The sequence below is a fragment of the Medicago truncatula genome, chromosome 4 (assembly GCF_003473485.1).
Source record: "Medicago truncatula cultivar Jemalong A17 chromosome 4, MtrunA17r5.0-ANR, whole genome shotgun sequence".
Taxonomy (NCBI): Eukaryota; Viridiplantae; Streptophyta; class Magnoliopsida; order Fabales; family Fabaceae; genus Medicago; species Medicago truncatula.
In genome coordinates this window covers 48989771-49016748 of record NC_053045.1, presented here as the reverse complement: position 1 = coordinate 49016748, position 26978 = coordinate 48989771, and the positions used below count along the sequence as shown (strand labels likewise).

At 32.8% G+C, this 26978-nt stretch overlaps 3 protein-coding genes across 4 annotated transcripts; 2 read left to right on the top strand and 1 right to left on the bottom strand.

Moving 5' to 3' along the window:
* Positions 1 to 5354: 5354 nt before the first annotated feature.
* LOC25493577 (casein kinase II subunit beta-1) lies at positions 5355 to 9304 on the top strand. 2 transcript variants are annotated; one of them, XM_013602110.3, is made up of 5 exons: positions 5355 to 5768; positions 7041 to 7259; positions 7495 to 7589; positions 7676 to 7841; positions 8835 to 9304. In XM_013602110.3, the coding sequence occupies exons 1-5, from the start codon at positions 5573 to 5575 to the stop codon at positions 8963 to 8965; spliced, it is 807 nt and encodes a 268-aa protein (XP_013457564.1). In that variant the 5' UTR covers positions 5355 to 5572; the 3' UTR covers positions 8966 to 9304. The 2 variants fall into 2 exon arrangements, with proteins under 2 accessions (XP_013457564.1, XP_013457565.1); XM_013602111.3 differs by having other exon boundaries at positions 7480 to 7589.
* Positions 9305 to 15087: 5783 nt separating this feature from the next.
* LOC25493576 (60S ribosomal protein L37a) lies at positions 15088 to 16807 on the bottom strand. Its single transcript, XM_013602109.3, has 5 exons — positions 16674 to 16807; positions 16425 to 16464; positions 15673 to 15761; positions 15476 to 15558; positions 15088 to 15388 (listed from the first exon to the last, which is right to left on the bottom strand). Exons 1-5 carry the CDS (start codon positions 16674 to 16676, stop codon positions 15325 to 15327), a joined length of 279 nt encoding a protein of 92 aa, XP_013457563.1. The 5' UTR covers positions 16677 to 16807; the 3' UTR covers positions 15088 to 15324.
* A 7738-nt stretch (positions 16808 to 24545) lies between these two features.
* Positions 24546 to 25536, top strand: LOC25493575 (FAS1 domain-containing protein SELMODRAFT_448915). Its single transcript, XM_013602108.3, has one exon. The coding sequence runs from the start codon at positions 24649 to 24651 to the stop codon at positions 25396 to 25398; it is 750 nt and encodes a 249-aa protein (XP_013457562.2). The 5' UTR covers positions 24546 to 24648; the 3' UTR covers positions 25399 to 25536.
* The last annotated feature ends 1442 nt before the right edge of the window (positions 25537 to 26978 follow it).

Below are 26978 nucleotides of genomic sequence, written 5' to 3'. Positions count from 1 at the left end.
TCTGCGTAGCAGCTGCGTGATTTACTTGAAGTTACATGTTGTAGTGTTGGGCCAATTGCCACTCTGACAAATATTCAACTTGAAAGCAAACAAGTACTAAAAGTGGTAATAAACAGTTTTTGTGTTGGTTAAATTTTTTATACCAAGCTTTACATTGAACTTGTTTTCAGAGTAAAAATATCAAATTTTTGAATAATTTCACTTTAACCTCATTTATCATAAAATCAATTTTTTGTAAAACCATAGTTGTGTTCCACCTAAGTATTCACATGTGGTGCATATATAAAATTGCCCACTGGTTATTGTTGTATGTTTCTGGTCAAGAGTTCAAATTTTTGATAGCTAGTTTCATCATCATTTGCATGATCAGATTAATGCATTAAACAATGATGAATGGTTTATCATCTTAAAATAGTGAAATTATTATTTAGCATCCATTAATTGTGTTGGAAGGAAGGCAAGCATTGCTACAAAACAGACCAGTTCATACCAAGCTAATCAATGTTTGGTGGGGAAGGATATTATCACAATATCTATTGCACAAAATTTGATTCTTCTTGAAATCTCAGTCAACCAAAATTTCTTTTGAGAACATACTAATGACGTTGCTGTCAAGAAAAGAAGACTAATGATATATTTTTTTATTAATAAAAGAAGTTAAGACAAACATACTAAAGATATTAGATATACAATGTAACCCCAAAAAATTTAGTCAATATTTATAATTTAATGCAAGTTATCTTAAACCTTATATGAACTATCTTGAAATGCATAGCAACATTCTTATGAGACACTATTGCAGATGTGTTAAAAAAAATATTTTTGGGTTAATTTATTTTAGAGTGATTTTTATGTGAAAAATCATTTATTTTGGAGAGACATGTTAATAGGGGATTTGAATGAAAGTTTAAATTTCAATTTAAGAACAACTCTGCAGTGAGTGCAGCAGCTAGAATACATGTATACGAATTTTTGGATCTGCTTTCGATTTCAATAAAATCGCAGTGAAAACCATGGCGATGCAGAAGCAATGTATTGAAGTTTCTGATTTCGCTGTGAGAAATGCTTTTGGTTGTGATAATTCACTTGCAACATTGTTCGAACACACACTACATGTAAATGCATATAGATTTGTGCTAAAAAAATCTCTATACTAAGTATTCATTAATATAATTGAAAACATGTGATCTTTCTTTGGGAGACAATTCCTTTTAGGAAGACAAAACCTAAAAGGTGCGTATCATGCATATAGATTTGAAGCAAAATTGTTCATGGGGCCTTAGTTAGATTGAATGATCCTCCAAGGTCGCATAACTTAATTGTCACCTTTCCTTTAGTTACCTATTTTTCATGTTAAAATATCCTAGGGCAGCTCATAAATAAATCTTCAGAAAAATAAATCAACCACACAAATAAAATATTCGATAAGTTATCGAATGCAATCACTTCTCATGGGATGGCATTTAACATTGATCCGAAGTTACATCTTTGAGATGGGAGACAAATTTTGTCCTTCCCGCAGAAGAAATAATACAAAAGCAGTTGCAAGAAATTTTGGTTATGATAACCTGATCTGGAATGATGATGCTTCTGTATTATCTGATAAAAATGAAACTGAATGAGACATAGCTATTTTAGTGAAAACAGTGGTTCTTTTCTTATATTGTTGAAATATTTAACCAATAAAATTCTTGACCACAAATACCACATTTATAACATAGTGAATGCAACCTTCGAACTCCATGATCATCTAATGTTCTCTGAACCAAGTATGCCCTACCACAACGAGTTTCAAGTTATCTCAAAAAACAAATGATTCACATTTTTTGCTTTCCTACAACCTCTCAAGCAAAAAAGGGACTCTGAACCTATAAGATACCTCTCCGACATAAATTATCCTTTGTTGAAATCTTGTTGTTTTAGAGCTTCCGAACAAACAGAGAAACCTATTTCTTTTTTTAAAATAAGATCCATGAGTCATAGGTCCATCCTCAACCTCGAGAGCCGGTAAATTATAAACTCATTTGACTAAGTACCCATCATCCGGATCAATTTCCAACCCCTCTTGTCAAAAATGCTATTCTACAAAAAAAAAATATTATCCAACAAAAACCACACTCTACCACCAACTAATCTTCCCAAGCAAAGACCCTTCTACGCCATCCCCACCATACATCTTCAACACCTCACCCTGACCTACATGTATATTCAACATACACAGAACGATTCTGGATAACTCAAAAATTCTTCTAATTTTTTTTTTTAAAAAAAACTCAGTAGCCTATACAAGAATCCACTAATTCGAGAGGACCAATCCCACCGTCCACTAGCAGTGGCTCACTTAAAGCTAGAGCAAAGCTCTATATGGACTTGTCCATCGAAATCGGCATCAGAGAGAATCGAACATTAGACCTTGAAAGGAGGACACTCCAAGATCTCAAGTCAACCACTAGATCAACCCCAAATGAAATATTATCTAAATCAATTACATAAAAACCACCCAGCAACCCCGGAACTTGTCAAAACAACGTATTTTCCCATTACCCACTACTCTCACACTCTCACCAAATTATCATCAAACCAATTACTGATGCCCAACCCCACTTCTCGTCTAACACCAAGCAAATATTTCCACCACACAAAGGCCTAACTTCATCCATCCTTGCCACGACCTACATCCACCCCATACCTAGTTTCCAACATCTTAAACCACAATGTCGAGATCAATATGTAACCTTCAAAACCATTTACCTAATAAAGATAAATTAAACCCTCAGGCGCTCTGAAATCCTAAACTACCACTACGTCGATCAAGATACATCTTATCCTACTTGATCCGATGAAATTTTTTAGCTTCCTTACTTCTGTCCTATGAAACATATTTAAATGAAGATTCAATAGATTTTTTTTTATACATGTGGGAGCCTTCAAATAGAAAAAAAGTTAAACGACAACGAGGAAAAGACAAATTTCAAAAGTATCGAGCGACCACCCATTAAGAGATTTATACTTTTCCACCTCGATAACCTCTTCTTGATATGCTCAATCAAAGGTTACCAAATACATAATCGATGAGGATTGCCTCCAATTGGAAGGCCAATATGAGTAAATGGTATTTGACCAATTTTTTAGTTAAGCACAACAGAGGCTTCCACGAAGCAAGATGTTTAGACATTAACCCCCACCAGTAAGCTTTCATAAGAATTAACCTTTAACCCCAAAAAAATCTCAAAGAGAATTAAATTAGTTTTCAAGGCCCTGAAATTCGCAAGAATCAAACCGATAAGCTGAATACAAACCAACTTCAACTGAGGATCACACTGCCATTCAAATCTTCAACAAAATAAAAAACGGCAAGAAAGAAAGGGAATCACATTGCCTCAACCCCATCCCCCATTTTAAACTCATTGATTGGACTAGAATTGTCAAGATTTGAAGTTGTTTTTATACTCACGCATTCCATAATTCATCAACACCGCTTAACTCGACAGTGTTGACATCGCAACATTCAAATATCTCCATTCAACAAAATCACATGTCTTTTCAAAATCAACTCTGAACAAAATAAGTCCATTCTCACGCTTTCTACCCTCGTCCACCACCTCATTGACGACAAGGATACCATCCAATTTTTGTATCCCCTTCACAAAGCATATTTGAGTCTCTAATATCACATCATCAGCAAACAAATTTAGTCTATTGACCAACAACATAATCAACAATTTGTTCATACACTCAACAAACGAAATTTGATAAAAATCGAACAACCTCGGAGGATTATCCACTTTTGAAATTAAAGCTATAAAAGTATAATTGGATCCTTTGAACAACCTCTCATGCCGATAAAATTTCAAGAAAAAACTAAACACGTCTGCTGTGATTTCTGGCTAAAAATCTTGTAGAGAACAAAAGTTGACACCATCCAGTACAAGACTTTTAAAACTATCACACTCCCCCACATTGCCTTCTTAACTTCTTCCTCGAAAAAATATCTCTGCAATTCACTACTAGCTTGGGAACTAAGAGTTAAATAGAAGTTTTCCACACGAGATTTTCCCGTAAAGGCATACTTAAAATGATGGCTAAATTACAATAGGGGTCCTTTAAGTTTGAGGTTTGTAACAGATTGGTCCTTTAAGTTATTTTGGTCACATATATGTCATTTAAGTTTGAGGTTCGTAACAGATTGGTCTTTTAAGTTATTTCGGTCACACATAAGTCCTTTAAGTTTGTAAACGTTTTCGATTTAGTCCTTATATTACAAAAAAGATGATGTGGCAAAAGGACTAAATTTGAAACGTTTACAAACTTAAAGGACTTATGTGTGATCAAAATAACTTAAAGGACCAATATGTTACAAACTTCAAACTTAAAGGACTTATATGTGACAAAAATAACTTAAATGATCAATATGTTACAAACCTCAAACTTAAAGGACCCCTAGTATAATTTAACCTAAAATGATTCTCAACATGATTAAAAACAACAACAGATACATCATGAACACCGTCCACCTATTAACATTAATACTAATGATAGAATTGATTTTCTTCCCACTAAACATCAACCCATAAAAAATTCTGGTTTAAGAGGAGTGTTGGCATCGGTCTTTTTTCAACATCCACTCAAATACTCCATCTTTGATTGGGTGAAACATATTTATGTCCTACATTTTGAAAATGATATCTACGTAAAGTGGTGGGACACACATATATTTCATTCAATTAAAGATGGAATGTTTAAGTGAGTATTGAAAATATAGTGTTGTTAGCACTTCTTTTTAACTCTATTAAATGTTGAGTTACTAAATTGTTATTTTATTTGTAATATTGTAAATTTGAATAATACATGGTTTTAAATGACGAAGGGCTAACTCCTTATTTAGTAGTACATTAAATTTATCGAAATTACGATAAACCACCATAATAATCTTTAGAAAAAACTACATAATATAATTTCATAAATTTGAACACCGTATTGTTATTTTTTTTATGAGTGTTATTTGAACAACCAATTTGATGGCAACTTATTTGACAATTATAATTTACAAAGAAAAAGTAGTATTGACACGAAAATCATAGTAATAGAGAGATAAAGTGAAAAATAATGTGAGTATGAGAGAGAAAGTTGTCATAAAAGTTATCACCAAATAAATGTTCAAATATCATTTCTCTAATTTTTTTGGGCAATGACACAACTAACGAGGTAACACCGTATTGTCCAACTATTTCCATTTTAGCACCATATTATTTTTTATATTATTTTTTTGTATTGAATTAAATGAGTGGAGTTGAATGTGACATGTGACAACCCTACTACCTTTGCTTAAGTTGAGAATTAGCAAATAGAGTGTATTATTTTTGTTGTAAATTGCAATTGTGTTTTGTTTATTGTAGGTAAAATTGGGTCCCTCATCAAAAACAAAAACCCTAGCACACTTTGTGTCTCAAATCTACAACCAAAAGGAAAATAGCCGAAAGGCATTTTCCCAGCTAAGGTAGAAGGATATATCATATCATGATATAATTGATTTTTGGTCAAAATTAGGGTTTCAATCAAATTCGAAGAAAAAATGTACAAAGGTCGTGGTGGTTCTGCCTCCAAATCGGAGGATCGAAAGCGAATCAACGATGTTCTCGATAAGCAGCTTGAACGATCTTCTCCTTCAACTTCGCGTCCCATCAATGGCAAAAGCAACAAAGAGAGAGAAACCAATACCATCAAGGATCCTCTTCTTCAACGATCCTCCAAAACTGCCAATATCTCTGGTACCCATTTCTTATCCAAAACTATTCTTTATGTTTCCGTATTCAAAATCTTTAATTTCGTTTTATATTGTTTCAATTTGCCCTCTTTTTTTATGACCTAATTTTGTGTTTTTTTTTTTTTTGGGAATTTTTGTTTGTCGTATACTTTTGTGATTTATTGTACCCTAATATGATTGAATTGGGATTTAGATGGTTGTTGGTTAATTCAGTTTGATTAATTTAGGTGATTGATTCATGTTTTAGACTAGTGGAATATTTGTGTGTTTGTGAGACCTAACTTGCTAGACTGGATATCCTCACCCGGGACCTCGAAGTTGTAAAATACGAGTTTGCCACTTCGTCAAGGACCCAATTATTTTTTTTGTGTGATGCTATAATGTACTATAAAGTATGGAACTAGAAAGGAGTTTTAGAACCCAATTTGTGCAAATTGAACCTTAGATGGAAATCAGGGAGGAGGGGTAGGTCAGGTTGGCTTTTGGTTTGGCATGTTGTTGTGTGGTCGAACTGGAGGTCTCTCGGAATGACTTAATCTAATCACTGAACACCAACTGGTGGGTAAGACCAAAAGCACCTCGTTGAAATGGTTCTCCGGGAAGCATTCTGGGCTTTCCCATTCCTACTACAGGTAGAATGTAGAACCAACGTTGTGCTGGCACCGATAGAGGCTTTTGGGGGATGTTCTTTGAGGACGGTATGGCCTTGGGGGCTGATTGGGTGTCTCTGTCTCGTTAAGCTGGGGGGTGATCTGTTTCTGATGCTTTCCTTGGGTTTGGAGTTGGGGGTTTGGCAGCTTGTTCTGGTGATTTTTGTCTTTACTGGTGTTGTATTGTTTTCCTTGTACCGTTAATGTTTTTGTTTAGACTTTAGAGTACTTCTTGTACTCTGGGATTCCCCTCTAAACTCTCTGTAACCTTGTTTATTTCTTTATAGATTTTATACTTTGCCATTCAAAAAAAATAAAAAATTATATGATATTTGCAATTTTATCACCTTGTATGCTCCAGGAAAATATTTGTCCATGTTCTGTCTTTTCTCTCCTTTATATCTTTTAGTGTTTCTTATGCTGTTTCTGCCTTTTATCTCTTTCCCTTTCAAATAAAGGATATTTTTTTGACAATAGTTGCTAGTAAGTAACTGAGAGTATGATATTATTTGCAAAAATGTCGCTAGTGCTTACAATATGAGAGAGATTGAGGGTACTGAGTGTATACATTTATGAGAATTGCATTAATGAGCTAACTTAGTTTTACATTTATGTGTTGGTTGCAGAGGAGTCTGAAACAGACAGTGAAGAGTCAGATGTGAGTGGTTCTGATGGAGAGGACACATCTTGGATCTCATGGTTCTGCAATCTCAGAGGAAATGAGTTCTTTTGTGAGGTTGATGATGATTACATCCAAGATGACTTCAACCTTTGTGGATTGAGCAGCCAAGTGCCTTACTATGATTATGCTCTTGATTTGATTTTGGATGTTGAATCCTCTCATGGTGAGCTTTCCTTCATATTTTGTTGGATTTATTGTACAAGCATGGAATGATAGTGTTTTGATTGCTCATCTTTTGTGATACTTCACTTTGATTCTGATTTGGTGTGAAAAATATAACTCTTGAAGCTGAATTCATATTATGTGTGTCTGTAGCTCTGTTTGCCTTTTCAGTTATTTTTTTTATTGTACAACTGCTTCTATGGTTTAATTGGAATTCATAGGTGATATGTTCACAGAGGAACAAAACGAGTTAATTGAATCGGCAGCAGAGATGCTTTATGGTATGATTCATGCGCGATACATATTGACAAGCAAAGGAATGGCTGCTATGGTAAGATTTCATAGTCGCTTATCGCTCTCTTCAAGCTTTACCATCCAGGAGATCGGCATTGTTAACAACATTGCAACTTTTTGCAGCTTGACAAGTACAAGAACTATGACTTTGGTAGATGCCCAAGAGTTTACTGCTCTGGACAACCTTGTCTTCCAGTTGGTCAGTCGGACATTCCTAGGTCAAGTACTGTGAAAATATATTGCCCTAGGTGTGAAGATCTTTATTATCCTCGGTCCAAGTATCAAGGCAGTATCCTTATGACATATCAATATTGAATTTTATTTTGTCATGGATTTTAGCTTATGTAGATATGCATCACTATGTCACTCAAGCTATATTATTCTCTTGTGCCTCTTTTTTTTTTCCTTGCTTTTGAGTTTCATTTGATAGTTTGTTACATAAGTAATTAAGTAGTGTGTTTGTAGGGTGTGACCTTTAGGTATAGGTATTTTTAGTCTCTCTTACATAATATATGCCAGCTAGTATTTGGTATGGAAAGAAAAAAATGATTTGCATGTGGGTTATAAACTGCTCCCTGGACATGGTTAACCATATCTTTGAACTCTACAAACTCAATGAATTTTGGTGAAAATATTTCTTGTGCTTGGGCAAGTTGTTAATGCAGACAACACTTTGCTGCTCCATAATGGTATACTAAAAATTAAATCCATACAATGAATGTTTTATACCTCTGAAAAGTGTTTGTTGACTTTATGAAAACAATTTCATTTTTCCTTCTTTCAGAAAACTATATCTGCTACCGTATTTCTAGTTGTTGTAACCTCAAGTGAATGGCAGTTTCTGAAAACTTTGGGATGCTTGTGTTTTGTGATTATAAAATGTAGCTGAAAAGTGACCAGTTTTTTGGAATTGTAAATTTTTTGGAAGACATCCTTCTGTTTTTTTATCTCTATCACGCTCTAATGTAAAGAAGTTTGGCCATTGTTTTTTAGCTTAATTTCAGATATTATTTTATTAATTTGTTTGTTCAGTATCGATTCCATTGTCTTTCTCTATCGCACACTAATGTTATTAATTTTGGCCATTGTTTTTAAGCTTGATTTCAGAAATTATTTTATTAATTTGTTTGCTTAGTATCAATTCTATAGTTTTTTAATCATGATATTTATATTAACATAGGGATGGTTTTATGATATTCATGTTCTGGTTATATAATTGTGGTTAGAATTGTTGGTTGAACACTGTATGCAATACTTCTAAAACTTCCTTGACTCTGTCTAGACATTGATGGAGCTTATTTTGGAACAACATTTCCACACCTCTTCTTGATGACATATGGACAACTGAAGCCGCAGAAACCAGCTCAGGGCTACGTTCCAAGAGTTTTTGGGTTCAAACTTCACAAGCCATGAAGCCGGAAGTTTAAGCTTTCATGAAAGTAAGAGGCTGCCCGAATCTCATTCAACTCTTCTGTTGTAGTACTCCTTGCAGCATTCAGCGGATCAAAACCTTTTCAAACCAGTAAAATATAGACATCCGTTTTACTTGTTTTAGGAGCGTGTTGTAAAGAAATATATGCAGACATGTGAAGCAAGTGCCTAGTTTCACTTTCAGCTTCAAATTCAATGAGCAAGTGCTTAGGTACTTGACGACACTTTTTAATGTCTTGTTACAAATTGTATTTGGCAATTTCCGTAATGTTTTTTGTCTCTGATTACATATATCTGCTATTTCGATATTGTTTTATTCCATTATCTGATTTCCGTTTTAAGTTGAATTTGTGGATTTGATCTTAATAGATTCAGACAATTTGCTGATTTTATAGGTTCACTTGCTTTGATGTTAAACTTGTCTATCCAACGTTAGTGTTGATTATACGGGACACAAATACAACATACCTTTGAGTCTGTCAATCAGATACATTTGTTTTGTGGTTACTGATTTGTGAACCAAAAGGATATGTTAGATTGAGCCAAATTAGTTTCTCAGTGTTTTCAGAACTGAACTGATCTGCCTCTTGGTTCAACTGCAGTCAGTTCTTAGTCTACAATAATTGGATTGAGCCGCTGTTGGTTCAACTAGTTTGTTTTTGGTCAAAAACAGATTTTTAGGAGTTAGTATTTATCTATGAATTTCAATCGATTGAATCATGACTTGGAGGTCCCGCTGGTTTAATATAGTATAGGGTCTGGTTTTTAAAACATACAAGATATGAAAGATATTGCATGATTTTATATATCTCAATAATTTAATGCAGATTATATTCAATTGTGTCAGTGGATATAAAACACTCTAATCACAAAAATAAATAAAGGCTAGACAAGTCTGCATCTTATCTACATGATTGAGTTACACTGTGAGTGATACACAGTATTTTGTACCACGGGGATTGGAAACTCCTGATAAACATATGCCCATATCTTTTTTTTTTTTTTTTGAGGGAAAACATATGCCATATCTATTTAAGTTTTGTTGATATGACATATGTATCATTGCATATTTACTTTTTGTTTGCACGATACTGAATAGAGAATTATATATTAAAAAAAAAAAAAAAAAAACAGTATAAACTTCAATGGTGTAAAGAAAAACATATCTGATCAACCAAATCGTACCAAAATTTCAAATTGATGGAGTATTTGACAATAACTGATGTTGAGATCAACTACCAGTGTAAGCCTTGCGCTTCCATCACCATCGGGCCAACAGTAGTTCTTCGAATTCATTTGTGCGTCAATCGCCATTGTGTCTTTGCATGTGAGTGACAATAATTGATGTTGATATCAACTGGTAGTGTAAGCCTTGAGCTTTGGTTACAAACCAGAAACAATAGTTCTTTGAATTCAATTTGTGTGTCGATTGCCATTGTGTCTTTCTGTGTAAGCCTTGCGCTTTCGTCACCAACCGGCCAACAATAGTTCTTTGTATTCAATTTGTGTAGCGAGCGATGTTGTGTTTGTGCGTGTATAATACAATCACCCTTTCAGTTTTGCTTTTAGGGTTTGTAATTCTGCCCCTTTTTTAAGTTACTTTTGTATAATGCCTCAGAAAAAGTTAATATTGTTTAATTCATTTTATTATTAATAATTCGGTCTAAATATTTAGCGTTAAAGACTAATTTGCATCTTCCATTGTGTTAGTACAAGATACAAATACAATACAAGTGCATTGTACGGGTTTATTTTTATTTAATTTAGGAATATTTATAAATCCTTTCAAAATATTCCTTTCAAAAAAAAAAATATGAATTTTTATTTAATTTAGAATATTCCGTGTACAACACATACAATAATAATATAGATGCTTTGAAAACTCATATTGCTTTGAAAAATATAATAATATAGATGCTTTTGTCATATTTTATAATAATTCAATATTAGTAATTATCAACTTGTTCAATGAGATTAATATATTTTAAAATATAACATAAAATGTAAATTATATTTTAATTGAATATTGAATAATTTAATGTGGAGTTAAATATGTAATTTTCATGCGTTTTTAAGCAAAAATCAAAGTGGGACAGCAATATTATCCTCACTTAGTCTTATAATCAACCCTTTGAAGCCATTCATTGTGAATTGTGATCTTTGGATTCTCTCACCTTTCACTTTCTCTCATAGCTACAACTATTACATTACTTTCGTAGACACCTTTACTATTTTTTTAAGCAACAGTCTGATGTTCTAAGTGCTTTCAAACAATCTCATGTCTTCCTTACGTATCATTCATCGTATAAATTGATATGGGCGATAACCTACCCCATGCTGGGTAGCCTCATTGCTATGTGATTACTACTAACTTTCCAATCTTCTTACTAACTAAATATTTTCTACATTCGGAAGATATATATAATCTTTAAGCTGCAGAAAAATGTAAAATTGTCTCAATTCATGTGGTATATTAGTGAACCTGTGTATGTTTGGTTGAGATTTGACAAAAACCGATTCGAAGTAAATTGGTTCTGTAGAATTTAATCTAACTAAAAATGAGTTGTAGGTAAAGTGGTTTGTTTTTTGATACATTCATATAAAAGTGAGCTAAATCACGATTGATGGCCATGAACGTGTGTTTGTTGTTTACGAACCTGAAACTGAAACCATACATAGACTAAGTATAGGGTGTTTGGTTTTAAGTTTAGATGCATTAGAAGTGTTTTTCAAGTGATAACTTATTAGCTTCAAATAGAATTGATTTTAATCTCCAAAAAAAAATTCAAAAAAGAAATTTAGACAGACAATAACACAGTTTTCAGGCAACATAAGTTACACATAACAAAAACCCACCAACACACATGATTCAAAACTATAATCAAAACTACTTTAAAAAATGCTTCTCTTTCTCTTACTCTCAGTCCTCATTCTTTTTCCCATGTCTTTAATCTTCCCCTGGGAGCTTACCAACGTGAAAACATTTATCCCACCTTTCGTCATAACAATAACTCATCCTGCAGGTTTAGTGATTGATAATAAAGAATTCATATATGCACATAGAAACTAAATTTGTGAATATCAAAATCATTGCTGTAAGGCCACATGCTTTGTTGAGATGTCCAGAAAAACTTGCCTCATCATTGTCGATCCAGTCTTCATCTTCGCCCCATTCATCATAACATTCATTCAACCGCCATTCCTCATAAGTACTCATATCAACCCAACGAAGAACCATCCCACCATATCGGATCACTAAGACGATCATCGGAATCATCTGAGCTCTCTACTTCTGGCTCAGCAACTTCTTCTATTTTGTCTTTTGAATGGGGCTTCGTCGCTACCTCTTTTTATTTAATGTTTTGATCAAATAAGAAACCCAAAGGTGAGGATATTTCAATATGGCTGAAAGTTAAAAAAGAAAAAGACAAGGCAAAAACATAATAGAAGACAAATATAACAGCCAAAAAAATCAACTTATGTGCATATTAACACTCAATCAAGAGCTAGCATTTTCACAAAATAATTGCATCTTCCCATGGTTTTACCGTCAAAATCTAAATCATAACAAATGGACGAGATGCAAATTAATTCAACCACAAAGAATATATTAATACAGTGTTGAGTAAAACTTACTTTCTACTTCTTGCATCTCATCAAGAAACGGGTTGGTTGTCACATGAGAATTTTCCTCTATGCTATCTACTTTTTGCTTCTTAGCAACTTCTGTTTGTTGTTTTGATCAAATAAGAAACCGCCAAAAAGCCAAAAACATAATGAAGACGGACACGGACAAAACATAACAAAAAAATACAATTGGTTTATAAAATGAAAAAGAGGTGAATTGAGTTACCCATTTACGACGTGATGATTGAGGAGAGAATGAAATGGGCTCAAAGTCTAGCAACAATAGCAAGATATATATAACCATAAATAGAAGAAAAAAAATATATAGCAAGATAAACATAAATATTAACACTAAATCAAGACCTAGCATTTTCTTAAAACATTAAAGCAAAAAGAATTGTATCTTCACATGGTTTTAAAGTCAAAATCTAAATATCCTCGTGAACTTAGCTCATATGGACAATGCATAATACAAGCAAGGTTCGGGATTCAAACCCCCCACCCAGCGGCCACCACCAAAAAAGGCAAAATCTAAATCATGCATGATGGACTGAGAAACTTAATTTGATAATAATAATCATAATAATAATTGTGATTGAGGTTTTGATTTCATCATAACAAACTAAATTTTTGGAAATCTATAACAACCTTAAAAAAGGACAATTCAAAGATAAGATACGAAACACTGATGTGTCAATATCGTGCCGGAAACATCCCTCAAACATAGATTCAAAGGTGTTAAACCAAATCCCTCAAACAGGCTTAAACAAAAATCCGAGAAGATTTGAATACTTCCAACCATCACAGAACAGATTAGAACTTCAGTGTGATTGATAGTTTAATTTCTCAAAATCTGTCGTTGTCCTCAATTAAAAAGTTTTAAGCCCTAATTTCTCAAATCCAAGAAAATTCTAAGCAACACAGAAAAGATTCAATCATCAACTAGATTCAAAAAAAGAAAGAAAATACCTGAATGGTGAAGAACGAACGCGATATGCAACAAAAAAAATGGGACAATTATAAATCTTTTTTTGGTAATGGACAAGTATAATAAATCTGACAAAATGGGTTATTCCTCACGGATTTACCAAGAGAAATTCGAGGAAGTATAGGAATATTGCTTAAAAAAAAAAGAAAATTAATTAGCGATGCCACTAACATTTTTTTTTGTTACAACACTAACATTTATTTAAACAACAATTACTTTTTTTTTTCTTGAAGAAAATTTAAACAACAATTACTAATATTTCCCATAAAAAACAATTTGTACTAGCGGTCATCTTCTTCACTCCATAAATAATCTGGAAACAAAAATGTCTAATCAAATGTTGCAATTGTTCATGTGTTCGTTCAGTCGTTCAGTTGGCACATACGACAATCCAAGGTATCATGGCGGTGGTGTGTTTGTAAAGACATGGGTGCTTAGTGCAAATTTGAGGGTGCAACTTAATGGGGTTGAGAAAATATGCATATTTGGATGCATCACTTAACTGAAAAAACATGTCAGAAGTTTGTAAAGATAGAATAGTTGCAAATATTAGCTTCAAATAGAATTGTTTTTACTCACCAAAATTGATTTCCCACAAAAAAATGAAAAACATAAAATTTAGAGTTGAAATTATTTCTGTCGCTTGAAAAACACTTCTAATGCATCCTAACTTAAAACCAAACACAATAAACATAGCCTATGTTTGGTTTAGAGTCCGTAGCACACGTTCATGTTTAGGGTTCGAATACAACAAACACGCATTCATGGCAATCAACCGTGATTTTACTTCAAGATCTAAACTTGAAGTTGAACACCCCTAGACTTAGTCTATAATTTGAATCGCACATGATAGGAAATAACCCCAACAGTTTGCGACTCAATATACATTGGAAATTCAAGAAAATGAGATTAGTATTTGCTTCTATATTGAAAAACTTCTCGGAATCTGAGTTTTTATTAAATTATATTCCTGGACATAAAAATTCATGAGAATAGAAAACAAATTCCATAGAGTGGGATAAAACGTTTCTTTAAATTGCCTACAAATAAAACTCCCATCCTTGTATTCTAGGGAAAGTTACTCCTAATAAATCAAGTAAAAATGAAACAAACCACATTCAATTCAACCTTTTTAGTAATAAACTTGTTTAGAAAGAAAGTTAACTTTAAAGACAAACAAATTGGTACACCTTAAACAATATGAATAAACGTCTAATCCAATCTAATGCACACGCAAGTTAGAATTAAATTGATTAAGCAGAGCTACATGTCATATAATCAAAAAGATCAAACCAGAACCACGATTATTCTTCTAAGCAGTAATACTTTAAGCCTTCAAAATCGTTCCAGTAAGCGGTAATACTTTAAACCTTCACAATGAAGGTAAAATCTTTGTGCATTCTATAATTTAAAGGCCAAAATATTATAATGCTACCATGGCCTCAACAGAATCACGAATAAAAACAAGCCTGACAACACAAGAAAAACACTAGGCAACTAATCTTTAGATCGACAAACATCAAAAGAAACTATTAGTTGTTTGTAGATAATGAGAGGAAACAACAAAGGTACTTGCTCTAACATGAAGAGTAGCAAACTATTAATATCAAAATTATCACAGATAGAACTCAAAATAGAAGTTTAACTTGAGTACACAGAATGTAGTTCTCTGCAAAATCAGCTAAACTTAATTTAAAGAAGCTAGCAACAAGCAAAGGCTTATAGCTTAACTTTCAGTTTGTTCCCTCAACCTCCTGATGGTGCTCCGAACAGTCACAGCACTTGCAGTGCTGTCATAATAATGAGAACAAAGTCATGAGGCTGGCCTTTCAGATTTAAAAAAATAAAACATTGAGAAAAGGAATAAGAAAAATTACTTCAAAGTGTAGGCTCCGCCTGCTTTTACTTTACCGCAATCCTTGCATCCCCATATCCCTACAGCCTTTCTCTTCACAGCATACTGCAACAAGTAATTGATCATCAGAACTTGGCATTTTGAAAAGGCTAGATTAAACCTACTAAACTAAATACTTAGATATTTGACCGATGATATACAACATTACACAAGGCCTACCTTTCCACAAAATTCACAGAAAAATTTGCTGTGCTGACTGACTTCCATCTTTTTAATCTGCTTACGCAAACTAGCACCATAACGGGTACCTAATATAATACAACAAAACAAACAAATTAACTTCTCATAAACTATATCCTTGAACAGTTAAAAATAAATCCAAAATATATTTTACGTACAACAAGGAATAGTGGTCTACAAATACAATTCATGAATTGGATAACAGTTCAGGAACATCATCAATTTTCCCCCAAAATATCAAAACACCTAGAATGCAACTACCTAGGGACTGTTTGGATTGGCTTATATTTTAGCTTATGAAAAATAGCTTAAGAAAATAAATAAGCTTTTATGTTAATTTACAAGTTCTCACTAATGAGAATTGTAACTTCATAAGCTGCTTTAACATAAACAAACCTTGCATAAAATCTTATTTATTTGCATAAGCTGTTTTGTTTTCCACAAACTCAAAAAATTGCATAAGCTCAAAAAATAAAGCAATCCAAACGGGTACCTATACAAAAACAGCAGCAGCTAATCCCACTAAGTGGAGTGGGCGACATGGATCAAATTAAATCATAATGTTCATAAATAATATACAATTAATTATCTGGATCTTAAGAACAATACATAGATCACTAATCATTCCATCATAAAGTAACCCATGTATACATCATTAACGACATTGAAGAGCATAACAACAAACAAATAACAATGACCAAATCAGAGAAGTTATCAGATTTCAGACATACCATATTTGCCAACGATGCCAGCCTTCTTAGTTCTCTTAGTCTGCAGAAAAAGTACATATTCAACTTAAAACGATGATTTATAACAAATAGAGAAGTAAAAATATACATAACAGTTGCAAATCTGGGTTAATGAATAAAGGGTTCAACAACAAACGTTTCTGTGATTCTAAATATACATGGTAGAAAACGAAGCTTAAAAAATTGAAAGTTGTAAGAAGAAAAATCGATGGAGAAGGAGAGAAAGAGTACCATTTTTACAGAGATCGAAGGAGCTGTGAGCTATGGAAGTGGCAGCGGTGGAATGGAACAAGCAGAGAAACCCTAATTCTCTATCTCACTGTTTTTATAGAGATCCGCGTTGGGTGGGTGGGTGGGCTACCTTGGTGGGTCGGGTAAATGTCCGAATTTATTTCCTTTCTAGTATGCAGTTGGGGTGGGTCGAGAACCCAGTTTTTTTGGACTCTTATATGCATTTTGATTTTCTTATTTTAAAAAATTAAGCCTAGGTCCTCTTTGATTTTCTTATTTTTAAAAATTAAGCTTTGGTCCTCTTTTTAAAAAAAATTGTTTTTTCTCTTATTTAACTTTTTTAGGGCTTCTAATAAACTTTTTCTTTCATAATTTTAATCCTCTGTAATTTTTTTATGGCACATCCTATTTAATTATGACATTGTTTATTAGATCTATTTTATGAAGTGACATAGAAATGAATATGTCACATCAAATGAAATAGTTTCTTTTTTCAGAGGTACATAAAAAAGCTAAAAAATGGGGTAAGGGATCAAAATTTAGAAGAAACGGTGGTTAAATGGGAGGAAAAAAATGAATTTTTTAAAATAAGGAAACCAAAACTTCCATTTTTTTTAAAAAATGGGAAGAGTAAAAGTGTATTTAAACTTTTTTTTTTTATATAATACTCTAATTTTTTTCATGTCTATTATATTTTCTCTCTCTCTATGGATTTAATTATTATCAATGTAAATATTTTTCAAACACTAAATCGAAACAAGTGTCAAATGCTTACGAGCACTTGAACAAAATGTTAAAAAACCTGTCCCAATAAAATCATATGTCTCATGTTCAAATTCATCATCATACATGCAACAATGTTAGATAGAATTTTGTAATCCATAAAGATCTTACCTGCCTCAAAGAATTGGTCTTTGCAATAGTGTATAAAGGATATTCAATTTACACAAACAAAAAAAACATATATGTCAAATCATATAAATAGTTTGATTTTTATATCATAACTACTTTTTATTTTTATTTTGACAAATATCATAACTACTTTTAGAGTCACACGTACGAGTGATTTATTTCCGATTTAGTTTGTTGGGTCGGGTACATTTCTGATTTATTTCCTTTCTAATTGATTAAGCAATTTCATGGATTGGGTACCCGACTTTTTTTTGGACTTGTATGCATTTTAATTTTCTTATTTTAAAATTAAGTTTTGGTTCTCTATTTTTAAAATCATTTTTTCTCTTGTGTGACTGACTTTGTTTGGAACTTCTAATAAACTTTTTTCAAAATTTTGATTCATGTAATTTTTTCATAGTGTGTCATACTCAATCATAACATGGCATTGTTTATTAGACATATATTTACTGACATGAATATTTCGGGTGACATAATAAATGTTGTCATATAGTAAATGAATACATCACATAAAAAATATTTAAAAATTGGATAGGGGATCAAAATTCGGAACCATGTTCAATATGAGGTCAAAAACTAAATTTTTAAATAAAGGAACCGAAATTTCATTTTTTTGAAAATAGGTGGGGAGAAGTTGCATTTAAAACTTCTTTTTTTTAAAAATAATAATAATAATACTCTAATTTTTCATGTCTCTCATTACATTTTTTTTTTATAGATTTAATTATGGGAAATGTTAACATGTGCCCTTAAGACCCATGTAAAGAATTTTACTAATAGAAATTATGTTTTGAAAATTGTGTTAATTTATTGCTTAAAATATTTAATATTAATTTTTTTCAATAAATTTTTACCATTAATTGAATAACATTAATGTTTAAAATGTGTCATAAGAGTACAAGTTAGCATGACCATTTAATTATTATCAATGTAAATAATTTTTTATTTTTTTTTGCTAAGCAGGGAGAGAGACAGGCATCATGAGGCAACACCGACATCCCAACTGGGTTGGCATCCCGGGAAGCCTCCGTCCTATGCCTGCCAAACTCTAAATTCAATAAAAAAAAAAAAAAAAGGAAAAAGTATATACAGGGAGAGGGGGGACTAGGCCAAAACCCTCAAATAAAAAAGAAAAGGAAGCAGAAGAGAAACCAAAAAATAAAAAATAAAAGACTAAGAAAATCTATAATCGGGTAGACCAATTCTATCTCGAAAGAAATCCATATGCAACTCAGCCCGTAGCGAGACTAACCAAAAAGAACCCTGAATCTCATGACCCATATTATTGACTAAGCCTTCATTACTAGCGTTAGGACCTTCTCCCAATCCCAACTCTTTCTTTTGCTTTGCATTAAAGCTGAAACCAAGCCCAAGAAATCAGATTGAGTTTTCAGCTTATTTATCATTGCATCGGTAGAAATTTGGTCTGCTTCAAACAACATGTTTAAGTTCATCAAGCCAATTCTTCACATATATGCTTTGGTACTGTTATAGCTCTGCTTCTTCCAACACATGGTTGATAGAATTGAGTGCAATCATCAACATTATTATTACCGAAGTAGTCTAAGCCAATTTCTCAATAATGAAGAAATGCCCCAGCTACCAACTCTGCCATGATACATTGAGCCTGAAGCAAATTCTCATACTTCGAAACTCCAATACTATACCGTGGATGTTCCAATAAAGGAAATTCATTGAGAAGGGGGAGTTGAACCCTTCGCACGGGTGTTGTACGAAGCTTTCCCTAAAACTTGCTTTTTCAATGTTTGCTGCTGTTTTTTAGACAAAACTTGCGTGAATCCTTCGGCTGCCATACGTTGATCTTACTCCCGAATGCGAGCCCATAAATCCAAGTCATTTTGAACATTTTTCGAAACCTGGATTTCCTTGGACTGAATTGAAACTTCACGCACCTGATCAGCAGTAAACTCATTAGCTGCTGCACTTGAATTAGCTTCTGTCTCTGCTGGTCTGGATTGCACATTAGCTGAATGTTCCAATGCCATAACATCTAATGATGGCTACTGATGTGAAACGGCATTGTCACCACTTACATTTTCCTGTGGAGTTGCGACTTCTGCATCTATAATTTCCTCAAGAACATGAACAGATGTTGAAGGCAGCATCTTTTGATTGATACCGATGTCGACATTTTCGAATGTCATGTCTGAAGGCGCTTTGTCCATCTGCAAGTCTGTCTGCACTTCATCTTGAGAAACCGGAATAACATCATTAACATTTTCAACATTTACCTCCTGTCTGGTTGTGATTTCCAGCTCTTGTTGTATTGGCATAGCATCCTTTTGCGGCATTGTAAGATCAGTGGCGGTGTTATTGATTTCTTGCGGTGTTGTGTGACCAGTTTCATTGTTAGTAACCTCTGGTGTCTGAAAAGCTCTTGACGAACCAATACCGTCCAGGTTGTCATTGGGCTGCCATTTTTGAACCTCCTGCTTCTGTGATACTATGCTTTTTTTCTGTTTATCAATCACATGAGTATCCTTAGCCGGTTGCAGCCACCGACAACTCGTGATTTGGTGACCAATATTTCGACAGTGAGTGCAAAACGAAGGCAATCGTTCGTATGTGACTTCAATGGAAAAAGAGTAGCCTTCCCTCTCAATCATTACATCATTGAAAAGCTGCTTTGACAAGTCCATATCCACCAAAATGCGCGCATAGTGCCCGAATACGCGATTTTGTGTTGCTGAATCAACAAGAAGAGGTTAAAATTGTCAATGAAAACATATATGTCAAATACCCAAAAGCGCTCAAATAAAATGGTAAAGAATCTCTTCCAATTTAACAAGAGGTCTAAAGTTCAAATCAAATACTAATAATGCATCGGTATTAAATAGAGTTTTGTCCTCTATTAAGGTCTTACGGTCTTTACAGTTTGATTTTTATATCATAACTATTTCAAGAGTTACACATCAGCCATTTTTGTTTGCCCTTGCAAAAAGACCATCTAAAATGAGGAACTTCAATTTGTGTAGGTGGTGTAACGCTCCTATTTCTATTAAAGCAATTAAACATGCGAATAATACATTTATTCAAGAAATAGAGATTACGTCTTATTCAAAATTCAAAAACCAATAAACATGTACATAAACCTCAACAGTCGTAGCGGAATATAAACCAGAGTAAATTCAAATATACATGTTATGAATAAATAAATTACATCAACATAGATGCATCTCAAAAATCCCAACAACGGGTAATCTCCAAACATAACAAAATCCAAAATAAACTAATCTAGACCGACACAACGAAGCCTAGATCAGAGCCGACTAATTCTAAACATCGATATCGGAGAAAGCTCCAGATATCCACCAAGCAACTAAACCTGCACAACGTCTACCCATCCATACAGATAGGCAGGCGGTCCATAACAGATCCACTGGCCACTGGGGGTAAGTATTACATTATCACAATCCAAATAACAGTTAACATGAATATTTCAATTAAAACATCATGGACTTGATCAATAATAATTACACATTAATACTTACATCACACCCCGATATCTCACATCAATATTCGTCAATCATATGAACAATTATCAATTTACGATTATTCATTCACAATCACCAATCACGTTTATCATGAATAATCATTAATCACATTTCATGAACAATCACCAATTACTTGTATCATAAATAAATATCAATTCACAGTTATTCATACCCGATCACCAATCATATACATCATGAACAATCACTAATCATATACATCATGAACAATCACCAATCATATACATCATGAACAATCACCGATCATATACATCATAATTCATGAACAATTATCAATTCACAAATATTCATTCACAATCGTCAATCACGAACATCATCAATAATCATTCATCTCAATTCATCACCAATCACATATTTCACATAAGACTCATGCTATGATATGCACTTATGGACACATAAATGCATGTGGTACCAAATCTCAACAAGGTCGTCACCTCCGATGGACAAGTCAACATCGCATGTAAGACTCACCTCTGCCTTACAATAATCTCGAAGTAAAAGAGTCATCCCTTTTACAGCAACAACGACTATGATGCATGGACATGTGTAAGAACTCGATAATGCGACAACAAATCACAATCTCAACTCAATATATAGGACGACACCCAATTATATTGATTATCTCCACAACATTGCATTATCAAGAAAACATGCCCACACAAATAAATCATAGTATTCACCATCACACATCAACATGATTATCAATAATCAACAATGTCATTCAACATCAACTATATCATATAGTTTCACCATTCCAAACAATTCTCATATCCCAAGTAAGAGAACATACAACATCTCATGACAAATATCATATCCAACATATAACCATTCAACATCAACTATCACATATAGTTTCACCATTCAAGCATTCCTTACATTCTAAGTAAGATAGCATACACATCTCATGATAAACATCATATTCAATACAATCATTCATTCATACAACTTCACTTAGTCATACAAGAATAATCTCAATAACTCACAAGACAATTTGCTAAAGAAACATTTCCGACAAAAATTCAAATCATGTGGCAAACGGCCAACATTGATAATTTTCAAACTTAGGTAACTTATTCAAATTTGAAATCCTACAATTCAATCTTAATCAGTCATGTAGTCAAGGACTTAAGCCACTTACAAACTATTAGAAATTAGCTCAAAGGATAGCTTAAGTTCGTATGAGAAAAACCAAGACAAAACGACATTTAGCTCAAAACTCGTTTTCACCGATTCTACTCCACTCAAAATATTTTCTTAAACCATCAACACATTCACATTCCCGAATACCTAAATGCATACTCAATTATTCACTCTAAGTACTTCATTAAACCCAATATCAAGTTTGGAAAAGTTTCACGGCTTAAAGAAAAAGTTACGATAAGTTTTCACAAAAATCCACATGACCCATGTGTAGTAATTTGATCATAACTCAAGTTCTAAAAATCATTTGGACCTCAAACCAACGCCATTCGAAAGCTAACAAAATTATCTAAAACTTTCATGTTTACACCAAAGGCCAATTCGAAACAGAAATAGGTGAAAAAGACGCAAGAACGCGAAACAGGGAATGCTGGAACTGGCAGTTTCGCTTCTTGAGAAGCTTCTGGCCTGCTTCTGAAGTATGCTTCTGAAGTACGCTTCTGAAGGGTGCTTCTGAAGTACGCTTCTGAAGGGTGCTTCTGAAGTGTGCTTCTGAAGGCTGCTTCTGAAGTGTGCTTCTGAAGTATGCTTCTGGCCTGTTCGCTTACAGCTTTTCCAAAAAGTGCGTTTTTCACCATTTCGCGCGTAAAATGCAAACCGTTAATCGGATTTTGATGCCGTTTTCACCTACACGATCCTGACACTTGACTCTAACATAATCTATCAAAATTTCATGTTTCAACCATCCCCAAAAGTCATTTTCCAAAACCTCACATAATCACTTATTGGCGAAAACGCTTAAACATCGACATTTCACACGAAAAATCCGTTTTCTCCCAAACGACTCAACTAACATAACCATAACATGAAAACAGAAATTCTCATAGGTTGAATTCATCCAACAATAACAAAATTTCAGTCAACAACCATATATATATCAAAAAGTTCATTTTGGTCCTTCACATGAACACTTAACTCAACTTCACAAATTTCACAAAACCACCAACAACAATTTATTTCTCATCATCAATCCACAATTAAGTATACCCAAATCATAATTCACTTACAATAGCATCAGTTAACAATAACCACATTAATGGAATATGAATCACATCTCATTTCAATCAAAACATATCAAATTTCATCAATTAAGCATAAGTTCATAACTTAACATTTATACATACTTTGAAACATGTAATTCCACCCATAAACATACCATAATCATCAATTCAAACACAAGAAAATAGCATTACAGCAAGAGCACGAATTTAACAACAATTGTCCATCAACCCATTTTCATACAACATGAGAAAATGCAAAGATTGTACATGATTATGATAATAACTAACCCCCTTACCTTTGAAGTTGATTATCCTTAATCCTAACTTCACTTCAGCTCCTAGGTCACCCACTTGATTCCTCAAGCTTCCCCTCCAACACTCTTGTTCTTCTCTTCACTCTTTCTCTCTCTACCTCTCCTTCTCTCTAGGAAAATGTTTTGTGAAGTGAATGAAAGATATTTTCCTATGACAACCCTAATGTTATCTCCCTTAATGGGCTCAATTCCAAATTCTAATGGCCTAACCCATCCTAACACAATTCAAAAGTTTCTATACACTCCACGGTAATTACTAACAACGGTAAAATATAATGAACGGTCACTAACGGTAAAAACTAATCACTACACTAGTAACTTAGTAAAATAAGGGTTCTCACTAAATATTAAAATGATTCTCACCAAAATTACCATTTTACCCTTATCCGCCAAATGACCAAAATACCCCTCTAATACGGTAATCCATGTAAATGCACCCGACGACAATTAAATACACACAAGCACAATTAATCACACACAAACACAATTAAAAGTAATTAAAATAAATCTAGCTAAAAATCGGGCTGTTACAGGTGGCTTGAGACTATCATCACATTTCACCCCCTCAACGAGTTGGCCGATCAACGAATTTACGAGTGTTTGTGAATCTAAGTGATATGGTCACTCGATCCAATCCAACCCACAATTTAAATCATAAAAAGAACCAATGTAATCGTATATTATTTTCAATCCTTTTTCTCTTCAACAACATGTTTACATTGGACCCTCTTAAAAAAAATTACAATGGACCCTCTCAAAAAAAAAATTACAATGGATTGGATGTATATGTGCGTATAATTTTTAAGCTAGTAGGAATGAATTACCTCAAGTTGGTGTTAGTTTATTAATCATTCGTGAAGTGTGTAGGCATAGTTGGTAAAGAACCACATTTGCATGTTCTCACGAAAATAACACCTTCTTGTTGTAATTATCAAAATCCTTAATAACATTTGCATGATAAAACCAACCTATCCAGGAGAAGAGAAATCAAACAACTTGCAGAAAAAACTGAGTCATGAAAATTATGAGCTTATTATTTGTTGTATTCATCCTGGTGGAATTTATTTCACCAATTGTCTCAATAGAAGATCATGCAAGGGACCTTCTTGCAGCCACCGATGAGATGCAAAGAGCAAATTACTTCACATTTGTAATGTTAATCAAAATGTCTCCACCTGACACAAGACTCGAAGGAAACGTGACATTCTTAATGCCAAATGATCGAATGCTCGCAAATGTGACGCTTCAAGAAGAATCTGTTTCTAAATTCTTGTTAAGACATTCAATTCCATCACCTCTACTCTTTGACACCTTGAAACAATTTCCTAGTGGCACAACCGTTCCTAGTTTATTGCCAAATTGCATAATGAGAATATCTAACAATGGTAGGAAGAATTTTGTTGTCAACAATGTAAAGATTATTAGCCCAAACATATGTGTGTCTGGATCTTCAATTCGATGTCATGGTATAGATGGGGTCTTGTCACAAACATGTACATTAGAGAATAACCATAACCATGGTGTTCCTATACCTCCACCCCAATACAACAACACAAACACTTCTTGTGAAGCATCACCTCCAATTCCATCTCCTTCGTTCCCTTCGCCTCCTTATACCGGAGACAACATTAACCCTCCTATATGGATTGCCCCCAGTCCAACCATTTCAAATGGTGAAAGACATGAATATTCAGGATCTCCTCGTTGGTTTTTTTATGATGCATATTTGATATTTATAGTGTGCCTCATGTTTTCTTTCCTATGAATGTATTTGTGACCTACTTGATTTCTACACTAGTATTGTAATGATTTGTTTTCTTTCTTCTTTGTGTTAAAATTAGTTTCATTGTTATTTATTTGTCAACATAATTATGAAATGGTAAAATGATTGGATTGTATTGAATATATTGATTGAAAAGATATATATAATAATGGTTTAATAGGCTCAACTTTTCTTAAAAGTTATGAGTCAAATTTGTTTATTTTATACAATATTTGGTCCTTATAGTTAAAAATAAAATTCACAATTACAAAGTTTTTAATTAATTTGCTTTGTTTTGTACCAAAAAAAATAAATTTGCTTTGTTAATAAAACATGTACATATATATGTGATTAGTTTGAGTGGTAAGAAGCAGAATGTAGTATACGAGAAACACTTAATTATAAAGAAAAAATGAATTTTAACACGGTCTTAAACACATGACCGTTTATGAGATTTTGGTGGTATATGATAAATCTAAAATCTAAGCACTGTATAAACAATCTGAATGTCTCATATCCTCTTTAACCTAGATACAAGTGTGAGATTTTTTTTTAAATGAGCAAGTGTGAAAATATTTTGAAATGTTTATTAGATTTAAAGATCATAATTATTGTCGGTTAGAGGAAAATTAAAACTAATAAAAAGTAAGAAAAATATAAAAAATAATGTTTCTTAATGTTGTAAAATACTTAATAAAATGACCACTTTTTTAAGTTTTTTTTTATATTTATAATGACACGTATTATTATACTTTATCCGTTCCAAACTATATATCATTATAGGAATTTCAAAATATATTTAGAAATGCAATTAATCTTATATAGAAAAGAGTAATAACGAGTTAGTATTTTTACAAAAATACAATTTTTTGTTTTTGAAATAACAAAAATATAATTCTTTAATGGTATGAAAAATATAAACTTAAATAAATTGAAAAAGAATAAAATAATAAGTAGTAAATGACATAACGAAAAAATAAACATTAATTATTAATTGATATTATAAAATAACATATAACTTAAAACAACTTTTTTTTAGTAAAATTACGTATAATTTAGAACAGCAGGAATGTGAGAGGATTAGTTTGTGCTGTGTTGTTCCTGAAAAAAGAAAAGAAATGATAGTTTGTGTTGTGTGCTTGCTTATAGTGATGAGACAACAACATCAATCTTATCTTTGGTAAATCTATGTCTCCATTATCGCCGGTGAATGTGGAAATAAAATAAAATCATGATCATCACCATTTACCAACTGGTGGGGCCAAACCCAATTTATGGTTTTTTTAATTAAAAATGTCAGCATGAAAGTTGTTTGATTATTTTTTATTTTTTTGTTAAAATTCAGACATAGATTTTTAACTTCTTGACTCCTTAATCTCTTAACTCAATCATGCACGACCAATAGATTAGTTTTATTGCAAGTATACAAACTAACTCATTGAATTAGTACATAAATCTACATACTTCATCTTTAATACGTAAATATTCTCTCTCCACAATATTTACTATAAAAAATACTTAAATACCTTTTACATTTTTCATATAAAAACATTATCTCTGTGACTCTCTAGTACAATTATGTC

Bases quoted from the DNA above. Each gene is read 5' to 3' on its own strand.
- LOC25493577 (XM_013602111.3), top strand. From the start codon at position 5,573: ATGTACAAAGGTCGTGGTGGTTCTGCCTCCAAATCGGAGGATCGAAAG. The intron at 7,260-7,479 runs GTGAGCTTTCCT...TGGAATTCATAG, and splicing joins GGATGTTGAATCCTCTCATG to GTGATATGTTCACAGAGGAA. The intron at 7,590-7,675 runs GTAAGATTTCAT...AACTTTTTGCAG, and splicing joins GCAAAGGAATGGCTGCTATG to CTTGACAAGTACAAGAACTA.
- LOC25493575 (XM_013602108.3), top strand. From the start codon at position 24,649: ATGAAAATTATGAGCTTATTATTTGTTGTATTCATCCTGGTGGAATTT.
- LOC25493576 (XM_013602109.3), bottom strand. The intron at 15,762-16,424 runs GTATGTCTGAAA...GTATTATATTAG, and splicing joins TGGCATCGTTGGCAAATATG to GTACCCGTTATGGTGCTAGT. The intron at 15,389-15,475 runs GTAATTTTTCTT...TTATTATGACAG, and splicing joins GGCGGAGCCTACACTTTGAA to CACTGCAAGTGCTGTGACTG.